At 37.6% G+C, this 18,009-nt stretch overlaps 1 protein-coding gene across 2 annotated transcripts in view; it reads right to left on the bottom strand.

Moving 5' to 3' along the window:
• The window catches only part of LOC127952922 (septin-9), a 36,368-nt gene extending 18,359 nt beyond the window's left edge, over window positions 1-18,009 (bottom strand). The window contains exons 1-2 of one of the 2 annotated variants that reach the window (XM_052551825.1): window positions 17,739-18,009; window positions 10,872-10,949 (exon numbers count right to left, since the gene is read on the bottom strand). In XM_052551825.1, the coding sequence (XP_052407785.1) occupies window positions 10,872-10,949; window positions 17,739-17,757 (97 nt within the window). In that variant the 5' untranslated portion in view covers window positions 17,758-18,009. Of the gene's footprint in view, window positions 1-4,540; window positions 5,076-10,871; window positions 10,950-17,738 lie in introns of those variants that run through there. The other variant, XM_052551827.1, reaches the window with a different exon arrangement.

Genomic DNA, 18,009 nt, shown 5'->3' with positions numbered 1-18,009 from the left:
TGATGCACAATCAAGGAAAATGTTGTAAAAGTATGTTGTTGCTTTTAGAGGAAGTCACACAAGTGTGTGCATGTATTTAAGGAATCATTATATTGGTCTTAATGAGTCTACTCCACCTAACTGTTATAAGAATAAGCCCAGTCAGACTGGAGGTGTTGCAACAATATATAGTGATATTCTCATTGTTACCCAGAAAACAGGATACAGGTTTATCTCTTCTGCTTAATGTTACACTTTCAGATATACAAAAGAAATCTATTGTATCTCTTGCTCTCGCTACTGTGTATAGACCACCAGGGCTGTATATAGATTTCTAAAAGAATTTGCAGATTTCCTCTCCGACCTTCTGGTTACCGTTGATAAAGAGCTGATTTCCGGAGATTTTAACATTCACATTAATAATACAAATGATGCATTAGGACTTGCGTTTACTGACCCAATAATCAAGCAAAATGTTTTAATCATATACTCATCATTTTACTCATGCACTAGATTTATATATATCACATGGAATCGATCTTACTGATATAGATATGGTACCTCAAAGTGATGATGTTACCAACTATTTTCTTGTATTGTGCATGCTGCGTATCACTGATATTAACTATATGTCTCAGTCAGCGTTACCGTCTGAGCAGAACTATTTTCCCGGCCACCAAAGACAGATTCACTAATAACCTGCCTGATTTATCTCAACTGCTCTGTGTACCCATAAACACAAATGAACTAGACGAAATGACTGGCAACATGGGCACTATTTTCTCTAATACATTAGAAGCTGTAGCCCCATCAAATTGAAAAAGGTTAGAGAAAAACATACTGTACCATGGTATAACAGTAATACTCACTCTCTCAAGAAAGAAACTCGTAGTCTTGAACGCAAATGGAGAAAAACTAACTTGGAAGTTTTTAGAATTGTGTGGAAAAACAGTATGTCCAGCTATAGACAGGCTCTAAAAACTGCTAGCGCAGAGCATATCCACAAACTCATTGTAAGTAACCAAAACAATTCAAGGTTTTTATTTAGCACAGTATCCAGATTAACAAATAACCAGACACCACACCGATCTTAATATTCCATCACAGTTTAATAGTAATGAATTTCTTCACTGATAAAAGGGATAAGATTCTACAGTGTTTAATACTTCAGTTTCATCCATTGAAGCCAAAGATAAACTGCAGTGCTTTACAACTATAAGACAGAAAGAAATAAATAAACTTATCATGGCATCTAAACCACCAACATGTTTATTAGATCCTGTACCCACTAAATTACTGAAAGAGTTGTTACCTGTAGCAGAAGAACCGCTTCTCAATATTATAAACTCCACCATAGCACAGAAACTGCACTTGTTAAAATTACAAATGACCTGCTTCTCGCGTCAGATCAGGGCTGCATCTCATTGCTAGTTTTATAGATCTTAGTGCTGCGTTCAACACCATATATCATGACATACTCTTAGATCAATTACAAAACTTCAGAGGTATTAAAGGTCAGGCTCTAAAATGGTTTAGATCCTATCTGTCTGATCGCTACCACTTTATTTAAATGGGGAGTCATCTCAATTATAACCAGTAAAATATGGAGTGCCACAAGGATCCGTCCTAGGTCCTCTGCTATTTTCCATATACATGTTGCCCCTTGGTAATATTTTTAGAAAATACGGGATTAGTTTCCAATGTTATGCTGATGATACTCAACTATATATGTCAACCAGATTCAACTTCTAAATTATCTAAGCTAACAGAGTGTGTTAAAAATGTAAAAGATGACCAATAATTTATTACATATTGGAGCAAAAAACACAGTACACAGAAACAAAGAAACAATTTGCAACTAGACGGATGTACTGTTACTTCCTCTACATTCAAAAATCTGGGTGTTATATTAGACAGCAATTTGTCTTTTGAAAACCATATTTCCCATGTTACAAAAACACCATTCTTCCTTTTTAGAAACTTTGCAAAGCTACGAAAATGTTTCCTGTTTCTGATGCAGAAAAGCTAGTATACATTCATGACCTCTAGACTGAACTATTGTAATACACTTCTAGATGGTTGTCCTCCATCTTTGATAAACTAACTACAGGTAATCTAAAATGCAGCAACTAGAATCCTTAGCAGGTTAAGAAAATTTGATCATATTACCCCAATTTTACAGTCTCTGCACTGGCTATCTGTTACTTTTCCTATCAGTTACAAAATAATTAACTATGAGACCCTTAATGGTTTAGTTCCTGCGTTTAGTCTTCTACCACGCTACGATCCATCATGCTTCCTAATGTCACAAAATAAAGTCAACTAAGGAGGTAAAGATTTGTTGCATTTGGCTCCCAAACTCTGGACTAGCCTTCCTGAAAATGTTGGAGTCACTCTGGAATAGCAGACTTCCTGAAGGTACAGACAAACCCTCTCTGTTTAAATCTAGATTAAAGACATTTCTTTGGCCAAGCATTCAGATAATACATCTCATAATCTTGTACCGCAGTTAAATCTGATCAAATGCACATTATTATTTTTTAGCTTGGGTTAAACAAATACATTTTGGTCATGCATTATGGTCACTTGGAAAGCTGTATATAGTCCTGAATATTCCTGTCATTACACATTGTCATCAGCGCAGATGTGTTTTTTTTTTATTTTATGTCCTCCGTCAGTCTTTCATCCATGTTGTCCATGAAAACTGCATTGGACAAAACCTGATGTGACCTAAGACGCTGAGACACTGAGAACCATTTAAACGGCCCTTATGCCTTTGTTCAATTAAAAAGCATTTATCCAGACTAAGGTGCATTCTTAAACTGTTTCTCTTATTCACCACTTCCTGTTTTCCATTCCTCTAGTCTCTCTCTCTTTCATTCTGTCCATCCGTCTACACAGCCCTGATTCAATGTTCTAAATTAATTTGTTCATTCAGCTCTGCTCTTACACTACTTGCTAGATTTCCACTAAGAAAAAAGTTCAATGGAATTATCAAAACTGTACAATGGGTGTGTCCATTTTTTGTAAAGACTATTCTTTGTCCAGCCTAATCTCATTAGTAGATATTCATGCAATGTTTAAACATAAAAAAGGATTGGTATACACTACAATGCACAAAATGTGACTAATGACATAATATAAAACAAAGTATTTATCTATACGAAGATTTAGAAATGTAAAAATCATCACAAATCCCTGCTATACTGTACTATAATATTTCACTGTTTTAGAGATATTTTTGACCCCTCAACCTTACCATATCCTGACAAAATAAAAATATAATATGTAGATAAATGTATAGTTGCAGTCATTTTAATCACATTATTATACAGAAATCGTAAAATTTGCATGCCTCTAAAATTTTACAATTCCATCACAGCAAGCACCTCAGTCACCTTCCAAAACATTCACCCTTTCTGCTCCTCTCTGGTCAAATGATCGGCCTAATAACTTTCCAAAAAGTGGCTGAAGACACATCTCTTCTGCAGGCACTTAACCACTCCACAACCTTAAACAAAGGCACTTATACACACACACACACACACACACAATTGTCATCTTTGAATTTCACCTCTACTCTAGCGTGTTTCTTTTTAATAAACCTTGCATCATACACTATAAATATTGTTGGCTCTGTGGTATTGGCCTAGTTCCTGTATTTAAGTCACTTTTGATAAAGGTGTCTGCTAATAAATTTAGTGTTTATTTTTGATGCATCTCATACACTATACATTATCTTTAAACATACAATATATATGTGTGCTAGAACCACATTTAACATTCAAAATCCACCTGATTTCTATTAAGATTTGTTTCTCTTTCCCGGTTCCTGCTAAATCCATTAAAGACCCACCTGGACTGTCTAACTATCTAACTATCTCAGAAGTGATCTGGGACCTTGTGCTGTGAGCACATGGAGATCATGATGGTCATTCCTCATGTATTTATCCTGGAACTGGCTCTCTGTCAGGGTACCAGGTGTGTCAACTCAGATAAAGGATAAAGGCTTGTATTATATACTGTATTAACTTTTTTTTCTGTACAGCTGAAGCACAGCACTGTTATTTCCTGGCCTAGAAGCTCTCAGAGTCTCTGACACATTTACAAAAAGCCTGTGTGCTGACAGTGCAGAGTACACCACAGCACTGATACAGAGCATTTCTTCCACACACACAGCTCTATTTATTGGCTGTTGTCTCAGCCTGATGAGCGGGTTCCCTCTTCCAGTCAAAGCCTATGGAAAATCCAGCCCTGCCAACGGAAAAACTTACAAACGTACGCTGCTCTACAGCACCAACGCCACCAGGGACAAAAGTAGTACAGCGTAAATGCTCTGTCTGGTGGAAAAGTCATAAAAGAAGCTCAATGAATTCAATTTAAACCACAAGACGTGTGAAGACGCAAGTTTCGGCATCCGACACAAGTCACAGATCCCAGCTAAAGCAAAAACAGTCTAACTGAAATCTTATAGAGCAAGTGAAAAGAGTGTAAAAAAAAGGCTCCAGCATGGGAGAATCTTTTTAAAAAGCGCCTCGATGGTGGTGTGCCGGTCTCTTACCTGCGATTCTGTCCCCCTCCATGGCTAAACGCACACCTTCCTCTGCCACATGTAGCCTGTCTCTCTTCCAACCTTTTTTGTTGGACTTCCTCTTTCTCTCCCAGCGCTTTCTCCTCCTTGTTTGCTTTCGCTCACTCTCCTTAGGCTTTTCCCTCCCTCTCTCTCTCCTTCTCTCTCTTTAACTCTACCCCAATCTTCTTGATTTAATGTCTTCCGTGTGCCGTAATAATGAGCGGATGCAGAATTACGGCATGCCCATGTGCTGATCATATGGAGCGTTTTTGATCTTTTGCTTTTATTGTCCTCTGTTTTGTGTCTGTCTGTCCCGAAGGCTCTCTCTCTGTGTCCTCCGACACTGAGGCAGCATTGTGTGCTAGATGGAAACCCAAGGCCATGTGATATGAGCGTTTCTTCCCAAAATATCTCCTCTCGGCAGCTTGAGGAATCCTGGACTGCCCTCTGATTTTCTTCAGGGCTCTGGTGAGTCACGAGAGAAAGGGCCGAGGAGATAGACGTGACTGACACCACGCCCCTGTGATCGAAAACAAACATCTGAACATTGACTCGAACCGTAGACAAACATTTCCATACGCCACTTGCCGCTCCTAATTTCAAGTATGGCCAAGACACACAACACAGATTCCTGAGTTTTCCTTTGTGTTGCTCAACGAGAGTGAATGCAGACCCCTGTCTGAAAGCACTTGGATTCAGGATGATCTTTGTTCAGGAAGTGGGACTGACCTTTGGCTTCTTCTTCTGGGGGGTTACAGGGTCGTCTGGCGAGCAGACAGCTGGGAGACAAGCCTAAATACATGTGAAGAAGTACGTCGGCCTAGATCAGGCACGCCAGACTCAGAAATGTATAGCAAAAATGATATATACATATATTGAGCTCGAGTTAAATTAGCTATTTATCAATAATATCCATATCAATGTATATAATACAGAAAATAAAGCAAATTCAATAAAGTTGATCAATAAATGTCAATATACAGATATCTTGTGCTAGTAGTGATAAGTAGTGATTTGTAAAGCATTCTGTCCTCATGCCTCTTTACACAGGAACAATACTGCCTCTATGAGAGAGTTAATATATCTACACTCACTGCCGGACTCACAGCCTTAAATTCCCAAACACATGACATTTCATAGACCTCAAATGGAGGTTGAGTCACAGTCTTACTGTAGCTACAGGCTTTGCTAGCAGCATATTCATTCAGAAGAGCTTACAGATCAACCGTTCTGTTAAAAATCATCAGAATTGGGATTACAAGGCTTGAGCAGTAAATAGTAATAGTAAAAAAATAATCAGTGATGGGAAGAATTCATAGAAAAAAAAAAAAAAGGATCATCTACTCGCAGAAAAATTATCAGTACATTTTCAGTTAAATTTAAGGACATTTCCTTCGATCCTAAAACACAAATGCAGAATTTAATATATATGGGCAAAGCACCTGTACAAAATCAATACAGAAAATTATTTAATATTAACATTTGCTGGAGTTTCCTGTATTCACACAGATTTCTGTCTGTAGCCAGGGTTTGAAAATTAGTGAGGTCTGGGGCAGGGTTAAAGGGGTCATCAGATGCTAAATGCACTTTTAGATGTTGTAAATGTAAAATGTAAAACTGAAATGTGTGTTGGCACTATGTGTACACAACCACCATATAATGATAAAAATCCACCCAGAGCTTTTTTTTTAACCTACTACAATCTTCACCCCTTTCTCAAATCGAGTCGATCTCAGATGTCTGTCTGTGTGGCTCCTCCTACGATAGTTTGATTGACAGTAGCATTTCAGCACAGACTGGACTGGCGTCTTACCTTAGACCCGCCCTGAGTGAGCAATTATCAGTCCGCCGTTGTTTAACCATCGGAGCAAATGTAGACAAGAATGAGTCCTAAACAACTGGGGTGTTTTGTTGTTGGATGTAATAATGAACATAGCAGTCGTCATTTACTGCCGACATGTGAGCAGCTGAAGATGCAGTCGATTATGTATTTTTTTGAAGGGAATGTGCCCTGATCTACCTAAAGGTTTTTTAATGAATCTTTGCTAATCACCTTTCCTAATAATGTGGTTATTAGCAAGTTTCACGATGAATGCGGCTAAAGTAAACAATCTCTCTGAGAGCAGCTGGGAAGAGAGAGGCGGGGTCAGCAGAGCTCATTAACATTTAAAGGAAAATGCTACAAACGGCTTGCTCTGAAAAGAGCTGTTTTTGACATGGTTAAAAAGGTATTCTTTACACTACCACTGAGAAATTTTAACCAAACTATGTTACAGACTTTTCATTAAGACCATAAAGAATCATATCAGTTTGTGGAAAATGGACATCTAATGACCCCTTTAAGAAGCGTGCTATAATAACCCCCCATACACATTAAACTCTTTAAAAGAGACAGACATGTAGATCTTAGATGTAGATGTTTGTGAAATATGTTTTTTTTTCTATTTTGGAGGAATGAGCATTGTTAAATTATATCATATGGGGTGCACAGTTGTTTATTATTCATTCATCAGTTCATAGGATTATAACTGTTATAGTTTTCATTAATAATCATTGCTAGATGATAACTTTGACTAGTGCTCTTATGAATGTTGTTAGCATGACTTTGTGAAAATGTATCTACAATAATCAATGAAATAGCTTTTCATGTCGTGTTCGGCTTCTTTTTTTTTTTTATTCTGTAACTTTCTACAGATCTCTGCACTAGTGTTATATGGTACTGTTTTGACAGCATTGATAAGGTTTCTGACAGATAATATGATGGGGGTTTTTTATCTTTGCCTTACTGACTGTGGTATCCTGTCAGCAATAACATGTGTGGGCTCTTTTGACTGCTGTCAATTTCAGTTCTGGCTATCATTGTTTGTGTGTGCGTGTGTGTGTGTGTGTGAGAGAGAGAGAGAGGGTCACACAGTGGAGTCAGCTGTCTTAACTGTCCGTGGCTTGTGTACTGCAAACACACACAAGCTTCGTCACTGTGTCTGTCACCGACTCTGTTCCTCTTTCGAACTTGAACTAACTGTAAAACTAAGGGCATGATTAACTGTCTTTACATTTATTTTCAAAGATGAAGCTCGTGATTATGGAAAGGGGTGTTACATTTCCCACGAGTGCTTGCAGTGATCGGCCAATCACAATGCACCGGGTCAGTTGGCCAATCAGAGCAGACTGTGCTTGTCAGAAGGAGGGACTTTGTAGAAAGCCACAGGTTTGAGAGAGGCGGAGCATAGAGGACCTACAATAATGTACAGTATTTGAAAAATAATGTGTTTTTTGAACATTAAAGCATGTTGACATGTTCTATAACACCAAATAAACAAAATAATGATCTTAAAAAAGCATCTGTTAATTCAGAGGCATACCCTCGAGTAGCCTATTGATAAATACGAGTTAGCAAATCTTTAGCCTTCACCTAGGGGGCAGTCTGATTAGTCCCACTGCTAATCAGTCGACCCGACAGTTAGTGCAGTGCTAGCTTGAGTATCAGTCACGGTTATTGACAGTGTAAGATGATTTATAGTTAGCTGTGTCAGGAATCCAGCCACGTGATAGCATGTTGCTCTCAGAAACTAATATTACTAAATACTAAATAATATTTGTTTCATTCTAATTAGGCACACCATACCAGCGACAGTCCTAAACCCTTTTTAGACTTCAGCCCCACTATGTGTCTTCTTAACCCCAAAAACTGTCTGAATGATAGGGTCAGCGCTGCTTCCTCAAGAAAGTTTTATCATTCTCACTTGTTTTAAGTCTTGAACAGTTTAAGCATTAAAGTCAGTTTAAGCCATTTAAGCGCAAGACTATCTATCAAGGACTTCAAGGATATCTCTTAAGCAGTCATTTGGACTCTGTTTTGACTAACAGACGCCAGGATGTACTTTCTAACCAACAACAATGTCATATTTGTGACATAAAGACAGAACATGTTGACATTTTCTACAGCAAGTCAGTGACCAAAAGTCAGTGCAAACGATACATATTCTTAAAACCGTAAATGTAGGCCATTTAAGAGTTAATATGTCAGAGAAACTTATAATCTCACCATCACAATTGTCTTCCCTGGTCAAATTTGCTATGCAAAAATACATACATATATATATATATAAAATGTAATTAATGCAGACGCTTCTATCCAAAGCAACTTACAATGCATTCAGGCTAACAAGTTTCTCCTGACATGTGTTCCCTGGGAATCGAACCCCCAACCTTGCGCTTTCTAACACAACGCTCTACCACTTGAGCTACAGGAACACTATATCATATCACACCTTAAGGTCCAATTCTCACTAATAACAAACCATTAACTATGACTTCTGCCTCAGATTCCTATAAATAAATACATTTGCTGCTTATTCATAGTTAATTAGGTAGTTTTTAATGTTAGGTATTGGGTAAGATTAAGGATGTAAAATATGGTCATGCAGAAAATGTGTTTAAAGTTCTAATAAACATAATATATTTATATACAATATTCATATTCATATAATATAAAATATATATATTACATGTGACATATGTGTAATAAGTGTTTTAAAAATGGAAAAACTAAATTGTCTTTAAAGATGTCCAAATTAAGTTCTTATAGCACTGCATATTTAAAATCAATCAAATCAAATCAAAAATTACGTTTTGATATATTTACGGTAGGAAATTTACAAAATATCTTCATGGACTTTAACTCCTAATGATTTTTGGCATAAAATAAATATCAATAATTTTGACCCATATAATATATTTTGGCCTATTTCAGAAACACATGTGCTACTTATGACTGGTTTTGTGGTCCAGGGTTGCATATATAACACACCAAAACATACATGCACATGCACATACCTTTAACCACACACACACACACACACACACACACACACACACACACACCCATAGTGTGAGGAAAACAGTTTTCTGTTTTATGTAAGAGAAAAAGTGGGGCATTAAATGTGAGACCGCCTGGACAGCACACAAACAAACATTTGCTTTAATTAGCATTCTTTCTCCTGTGTGCGTCATTTGTGAACATGTGTTCATGTGTATGCTTTGTTTGTGAAGTTTGTCAAAGCAGATCTCTGGATCTTCAACCAGCCCCCATATGCAGACGTGCTGACAGTGCAAAAGCAGACTGCGCTTCCCGCTGTGAGAGGATGCTTCAGTGGTGAGATATCACCCCACACACACACACACACACACAGACACACACACACAGACACGAGAGCAAGGTGTGAATGATCAGTCAACCACATATGTGCAAAAACACATATCCATAAATGTAAACATCAGAAGTCATTTGCTTTGTCCACTGTGAGAGAGAACGCTTCCAAAACTGCACCAACAGATGCACAACAACTGTGCTGCTCTTTGTGGTTTTCTCTCTCTCTAGATATATTTAACCTTCTTGCACAGAAACAGACAGCTGCTGTAACCATGGTCCCCCTAGACACACTAAACTCAATTACTCTTTACAAAAACACACATGTGGATCTATTTATTATTAACCAGTATGACATGTTCTCTGTTGGCTCTATATGTCCGTATTTCACTGGACAGCAGTTGGCAATCCAACATGATACCAAAATTATTTATCGTACAGTTGTTTGAAATCAACTCAAAAGTTGTTAATGACTTTTTTGTTGATTTAACTTTCAACAGTCATACACAACGATGCAAGATTTTTTCAACAATCACTTTTTAAGATAAAATATGTACAGATTAATATAATTAATTAATATATGTTATTTTTTAGCAACAAACAGGATTATGAATGTGAAACTACTGTAAATGCCTTTGGTGTACAAGCAATGTCAATCATAATTCAGAGCCTAATGTCTGATGCAGCGAATGCTTTTAGCAATGCCTAATAAAAATAAAAATAAAAGTAAATTATTATTATTGTTTTTTTTGTTATTAATAATAGTTGTAATAGTTAATAATATTTTTTATATTTACAATTATAGCTAATAAAATGAACAACATGGTTTTCAAATGTCTTTTACATTATATTTACATTGAATGCATTTTCATCTGCCAATAATTCACCACACAAAATAAACCATGGTAATCCTTGCTAAATCTTATGTAGTTTAAAAAAAATCTAATCTAATGTTTGTTTTTTTTCTTTTCTTATCTTTTTTTGGGGGGATAGGATTGTACATGGTTTCTTGTCACATAACTTGTCCAGGATAGCATCTACCTAATTTTTTGGCTTCTTCTACCGAAATAATGTACAGTTTGATTGGATGCACAGCTTTTTGGACAACCATTGATCTGTCTATCACAATAACGAACAACAGCAACCTTTTGTTTGAATGTGAACACTTACTAGAACCAGTACCAGTAGGACTTGTTGCCTCTCCTCTCTCTGGCCTCCTCAGCTTGCCGCTGGTGGACCTCGCAATGCCTGTCAACACAGAAGACATAACAGAAACACTTTTCAGAATGATCTGATTATAGGAGGAAGGATATAGTGCAAGATGTATAGGACACAGTGTCCAGAAGAAATGGAGCAGAGGAAAGCAGATGTGTTGGGAACAGACATCAAAGTAATGAAGCTCAGCCCACTCAATTATGTGCCGCATGTGTTTGAAAAATCAAGTCAGATGGGTCACAAACACATCTGTGCTGCCACGAAAACCCTTAAGATCACCAGGAGGGTGTTTAAGTATCAGATATCAATTAAGATCAAAATGTAATTATAATACCACTTGTAACAATGCCTTTAATTTATCCTGAATGAATTTATCCTGCATGGGAAAGGTCCAGATGCATTATGGATCATGGTTCCCATGAAAATAATATCACAATGTATAAAAATGTTGGTTTGTTTTCTGATTTTTAGAGATGAAATGGGGTCTCAAGCATCCTCATTCTGATACTGAACTAAGAACAAAACATGGAACTGTTATGATCCATTATTCTTAAAACAGATTTTTTTTTAAGTAAAAGTTTGTGGTCAAATATGATGTTCCATACTCAGAAAGTGTGCTCTGCATTTAACCCATCCAAGTGCACACACACAGTAGTGAACACAAACCCAGAGAAGTGGGCAGCCATATTGCTTGGCTCTCTCAAGGGTCTCACCTCAGTCGTGGTATTGAAGGTGGAAGAGAGCGCTGGTTATTCACTCAACCCACCAAAAATCCTGCTGGACCTGAGACTCAAAACCACAACCTTTGGTTTACAAGTCTGACTCTCTAAACATTAGGGTTAGAAAGCAAATAAAAAGGTTCAGATGTGTACAATTCTCCTTCAAGCAAGTTTACAGAAAACATCGAAATTTTTCCCCATCATCATAAACCTCAACACAGGCCACTAAACCATTAGATCACAGAACAGTTTAATACATAGGCTTACAACAGCGGTTCTCAATTCCAGTCTTCGCGCCCCCCTGACTGCACATTTTGTATGTTTCTCTTATGGCTTCAGATGTTTGATCTATTCGAACGTATGTGCCCTGCGAAGTGGACATCACAAGATATTCCACCATGATTCCAGATCGAAGCGAATGGATATGTTCCATTGAAAGTTCATTGAAGTGTGCGAGACGTGAATTTAAATTGTATTTATTTACAGAGGTATATGATGTCACACTTGTCTGTTTGTGAAGATCTTGCGCAGCACAAATCAGTGAATGAATGTTTAGAAGTGAAGTAAACTACAACAGATTTCCCCTACTCAGGGGGCAGGAAGTAATGAACACTGTGTAGGGACCATGTCAATGGGAACACAGTTCATGCAGAGCTCACTTCTAATGAGCTGATTATCTGAATCAGGTGTAAACAAAGAGACACATAACTACTACGTCATACATAAATGTGCAGAGCAGGGGGTCGCAAGGACTGGAATTGAGAACCGCTTACATACAAGAATCAATTACGTTATATAACATAAACAAAAAAAAAACATTATTTGTTCATAAAAGTTTCCACAACTGAAGAGGGTTTGACGCAACTGTCTGCTGTTTTCTCTGAATTTATCACAGAGATAAGCCGCTATCTGTGTCAGTGAAAATGCACGTTCTTACAGGTCAGAGATTTGCTGATACAAAGAAGTAAAAAAAAAACCAAAGGCTTTAAATGTGTGAATTTCCTGTGTGCTGTTATCATAGGAAAAAATGAACCAGCTCTGCGCTGGTCCCTTCAAGCAAAACAATTATTGCGATTCACAGGTGACGAAACTCTAATTTGTTTCCACTGAGATGTGCAGGTATATTCATCATTTCTGGCAAATCCCTGACAGTTCTTTCCTGAAACTCTGTGGTGAAACGCTGAGTCAGTTCACTCTTCCTGCAGAGGAATACAGTAAATGTTATGCGGTTGAATGTTTTGACACCAATAAAACATCAACAGGAATGTCTTTAAAAGATTAACCTCAATGCATCCAGAGACACTTGTTAGGGGCTTGCGTCACCAGTATAACAACATCAGTCACGCAAACATAGAGATGGTAATGCAAATCTAACAGATAACATTAGGCTGAGAGAAACAGAGGAATGATTAAGAGGAACTTTGCCAGTTCAGACTAAATAAATCAAGCCCAGAGCAACATTCAGTTCTTTGGTTTACCACATAGACCACCTAACCTTTTTCAGTATGTAATCTCCTCTTTGAGTTCATTTTGCATTATAAACTCCGTCTATATGCTGGTTTAGATAGTAATCCATTGTTTTCTTACATTCACAGACCAAAATAACATTACAGCTTTTTTTCTGTCAAGCCCTATCAAACCAAATACAGCAAGTCTAAAGATAAAATCATGCACCACGTCACAGGCTAAGTTACAGGAAGTATTCACACAATGACAGTAAAAGGCTGAGTGACAGAAATAATGTACCAGTTACACAGTGTATATCACGTAACACTATATATATTAAATTAAAAACTGACTTTGGGCTGAGTTCATACATGACTGTGACTGACAAGCTGGCAAAATGAATGTGTGTGTTATGAACTGCCTGAAAATGTCCTCGGTTTTATTGACTCACTAGAGAGAGTGAAAGGGTGAGATCGTTTGAGTTGTTTTCTGTGTAAATATGAGGGGTCTCTGCACACTGGGACATGACTGAACAGGCCAGCATTGCTAAATACATACGCTCAAATGTACGTTGCATCACATGCACTGTGGCCCACCACTTTTCATTTTACAACAACAGTCTTTATTTATTCATGCCATTTTGTAATATAATTATTAAAATCTATTTTGTACACCTGTTCAATTGCTTGGTAACACAAATTGATAATCAGCAAATTACATTGAAGCAATTCAGGCATCTAGATGTGGTGAAGACGACTTCCTGAAGTTCAAACCGAGCATCAGAATGGGGAAGGAAGGGGATTTAAGTGAACGTGGAATGGTTGTTGGTGCCAGGCGGGCTGGTCTGAGTATTGCTGGTGGTGTAATGGTGAGCATCGTTTAAACACCACAGCCTGAGTATTGTTGCTGACCATGTCCATCCCTTTATGACTTCAGTGTACCCATCTTCTGATGGCTTCTTCCAGCAGGATAATGCACCACGTCACAAAGCTCAGATCATCTCAGTCTAGTTTCTTGAACATGACAATGAGTTCACTTTCCTCAAATGGACTCCACATTCATCAGATCCCAATCCAATAGAGCAGATTTGGGATGTGGTGGACAGGAATGTTTCCAACACCTTGTTGAATCTATGCCTCAAAGAATTAAGGCAGGTCTGAAGGCAAAAGGGGGTCTAACCCGGTACTAGCAAGGTGTACCTAATAAAGTGGTCAGTGATTTTATATTAAACATTTTATTACTGTTAGTTATAACTGTAGTACCACATTGATTTCACTTAAACTGAGAAGGCAGAAATTAAGCTTAATTAAACTAATATACTTTAAAGGTTGCATTACTCATATATACAGGTATAAAACATAAAAAAATCGACTTTTACAAAGTTTCTAATGTACTAATGCTAACTGTTTATGTTTATTGTTTTATTCTATATGAAGGAAAATATTAGTTTAATTTTTAAATCACTATTATTGTGATTACATGTTTCAAACACTACTCATTGTTTGACAAAAAATATGAAAGAATAAAAAGAAAGATTAAAAATGAAAAAGAAATAATAAAATCATGCACTTTGTTTCCTCCATAGACTAGCACTCTAATGAAAACTGACACATCAAGAACAGAAAAGGTTTAGGCTTAGTAAAGAGAGACTCTTAGTGTCTTCAGTTAAATTAAATCTGATCTTTAAAGCTTAATCGTGTCAGTTTATCTTTTAAAATGTTTATCCAACTAACAACTACTGCAAAAGTAAAAAAATGAAGGTTGATTCCCCTGAAAAATGTAAACACTCCAAATCTGTGGCGCTATCAAAACATTCCGACAAGCCTGACATAGCAACACCTACTCAACCAATGGTGTGAGTTTGGGGCGGGGCTATATGCTTGACTAACCAATGACAGGCACGGAAGTGTTTGGGAAGTTTGTTCGAATACAGTCATTATTTTTGCAGTTCTATGTGGTGACGCTAGCAAAAATGCATAGCTTAGCAGGATGCATAGCAGGATGTGATAGTGCCAGTAGATAATCTTTAACTCCTTGTCTGATTCTTAGCCACACACACCCTGTGAGGTGAAGTGCACATTATCAATCCGTGACATTCCTCTGTCCGCATTCGGTAATCACTAAACTAACAGTCTTGAGTGATGAAGACACAAGCAGGGAGACTTGGAGGAGGCAGGAAAAGACCATCTGTCAATTTCAGTGTCAAGTCGAGTGCTGTCAAAGGAGACATTTTAGCTCAAGTGAAATGTGTGACATGGTACTGAAAATGACTGTGATCAACCCTCCAAGTCCACATGCCTCCGCAGCAAAGAAGAATTTCAAAGCACTCTCGGCGTGGGTTAATTTCACAGGAGATTTGTGTTGCCGCTGACTCACCTGTCAGCTCCACTATGATGACAGGGCAGGTCAGGAAAGGGGAGGGAGGCAGTGAAGGAAAAGGAGCCAGATACTGATAAAAAAAAAAAGTGCTATAGTGCAGAGTCTCTATTGCCTCAGTAAGCTCTGTTGGGCAAGGATTCAAAATAAAAGATTAACAAAGAGATTCATTCATCTGCTCAAAATGATTCACTTCCAGATGAGACATGAGAGACATTTTTTAGCATGTCCACATGGACAGTGCAGCATGCAATCCAACATGCAGTAATTTGGTTTTCACAGATGAGCTTATTAATGGTTTCCAATAAACAAAATAGAGGAGCAAAATGACTCATAACGGTTCAGGAATCAGAAGATCATCCAAGCATTAAACTGTGGCAGAAAGAGCTGACAGTGTGTCATGGTTAATAAACGATCTGTGTGATTTACGCCGTCTATGCGTGAACTTGTCTAGCGGAGTCTTGTTGTGCTGACGTTTGATTGCTTCTCATTGTGAGTTACTGATTTACCTCAAGTGCTCAGGGTGTTTCACACGACAAATGTACACACATGTGCACGCAATTCAAAGTGTTGTGTGTTCTCAGAAATACGTAAATCAATGAAACGTATGATCTTAAAGAGATAGTTCACTCAATGAAATCATAATCACTCACGTCGTTCTGGATCTGCATGACTTTCTTCTGCAAAACTGATAATAAGACTTTGAAGAATGTCTTACAGGTTTGGAATGACATGACGCTGAGTAAATGTTGACAGAATTTACATGTTTGATCTGTCTCTTTAAGCACCATTGTTCTTGCCGTGGAGGCCAAGGTTGTACTTGAGGGATATTCTCTGAATGAGATCACATACGCTGTGTGCTGCCAGAGAAGGAAAGAGAAAAAGGACTGATTACATGATCCAACATGTGTGTGCTAGGAGTTGGGTGTGCTGTGACAATGACTTTGGCAGGCCTGAGGAAACACTACATTCCTGCAAAATCATTGTGTACACAGAGTTCGGCTTATGCATCCAGATTATAGGAAAGAAACATGCGTCTGTTCTCAATGGAAGGGCTCTATGCTGCGCCGCAGGCTCTGTTGCACAACGAAGAGGAAATAGTGTGGGTAAAGCTTTGGGGACAAGAAATTAATGTTCTTTATTACATGATGTCTAAAAGTCTAGGATGTCCATTAAGCACAAATGGATAGATGCACAAATGAGTTGCTGCAATCACCGCAAACATTTTCTTCCGAGTCTTTTTTCTTCTGGGGTGTAACCAAGAGTGACTTCCCAAAATTAAAATACAAAGCATCAATCTCATTGTGATTAGCTGTATTCAAGTTCAGGAAAAGTAATTATTACAAAAATGATTATGATTATTAGAATACTAATATATAAATACATTTGAAAATGTGAACAATATGGTGGATTTGGTGGTGTCAGTTAACCCCTGGAAGATGGGGGTCTTATGCTTTCTTTTTTTTTTAAATTTGGGAGAGGGGTGGGATATCAAACGTTTCTGTAAATAATTGCATTAGGGTACCCTACAAGTTTAGTCAGTGTGCATATTTTAAATGACCAAAACAGGCCAAAATAGACCCAAAAAGACGCTAACGAACACCGTTTGCAAGAGGAAGTATCCATAACAACAGCATGATGCTTGCACGCCATTGCGGTCAGTTTGGGCGGTTTGGGCGGTTCGTGTTGATAAATCATTATATTTACATATAACCAAAAATAAAAAAAGACTTAACTGGTATTTGGCACACACATGACGAGCCAAAAAAAAAAAAAAAGCGAACGTTCTTTTAGAATAGTGGAACACCATAAAAGTCATGTTATAGGCTAATTTAAAAATGCTAAACATGGCATTCTTAAGAAAAGAATCCATCGGTTAAATAGTTGTGTAAGACTCTAAATGTTTGTGAGAAAGTATTGCACATATTTATCTACAAAAATAGCCAGTAAGGCTATCTGACTCACCCTGATGGAAATACAGAGCACACAAACCAAACTATAGCAGATAGAAATTTTAGTTATTTGAATTTTTTTTGTTAGTCGTTATCAGTCGGTTAAATAGACCTACTAGGCCTAAATTTGATTGTCCCCTCTAATAATTCGTATACGTAGGCTATTGTTTAGCCTAAGTGTAAATTCACTGTTATATGAAAAGAGTATATCATGCGTAAAAGAACTTTTCAAGTTTGCTTTCACTTTTGCATAATGATTAGATCACAGCTATTTTATAAGAGCAAATGTCGTGGGCATGAAACTCTCGGTGGTCCTGTAGGCTACTCACCAGAATATGATTTCTTCATGTTCGTGTGCTCCTTTTTATCCGTGGAAATTCGACTTTAGTCTTTTAGGTCCGTGTTTGAGATTGCAACATCTGAAATTTGATCGATCGCCGCGTATAACTTCTCTCCGGCTCTCCGCAAAGCACGTGTACTACGACCAAAATGTAAGCTATGTATTTAAATCGTTCTTATGCTAAACCAACTAAATCGCTAAGAACTAAACTCCCATTCACCTTCAGCTTTACCTGTCCACCCACACAGACCCACACCTGC

Source organism: Carassius gibelio, chromosome B3, assembly GCF_023724105.1.
Source record: "Carassius gibelio isolate Cgi1373 ecotype wild population from Czech Republic chromosome B3, carGib1.2-hapl.c, whole genome shotgun sequence".
Classification (NCBI taxonomy): domain Eukaryota; kingdom Metazoa; phylum Chordata; class Actinopteri; order Cypriniformes; family Cyprinidae; genus Carassius; species Carassius gibelio.
The sequence above is the reverse complement of the archived record's forward strand: the minus strand, read 5'-3'. Positions and strand labels throughout refer to the sequence as shown.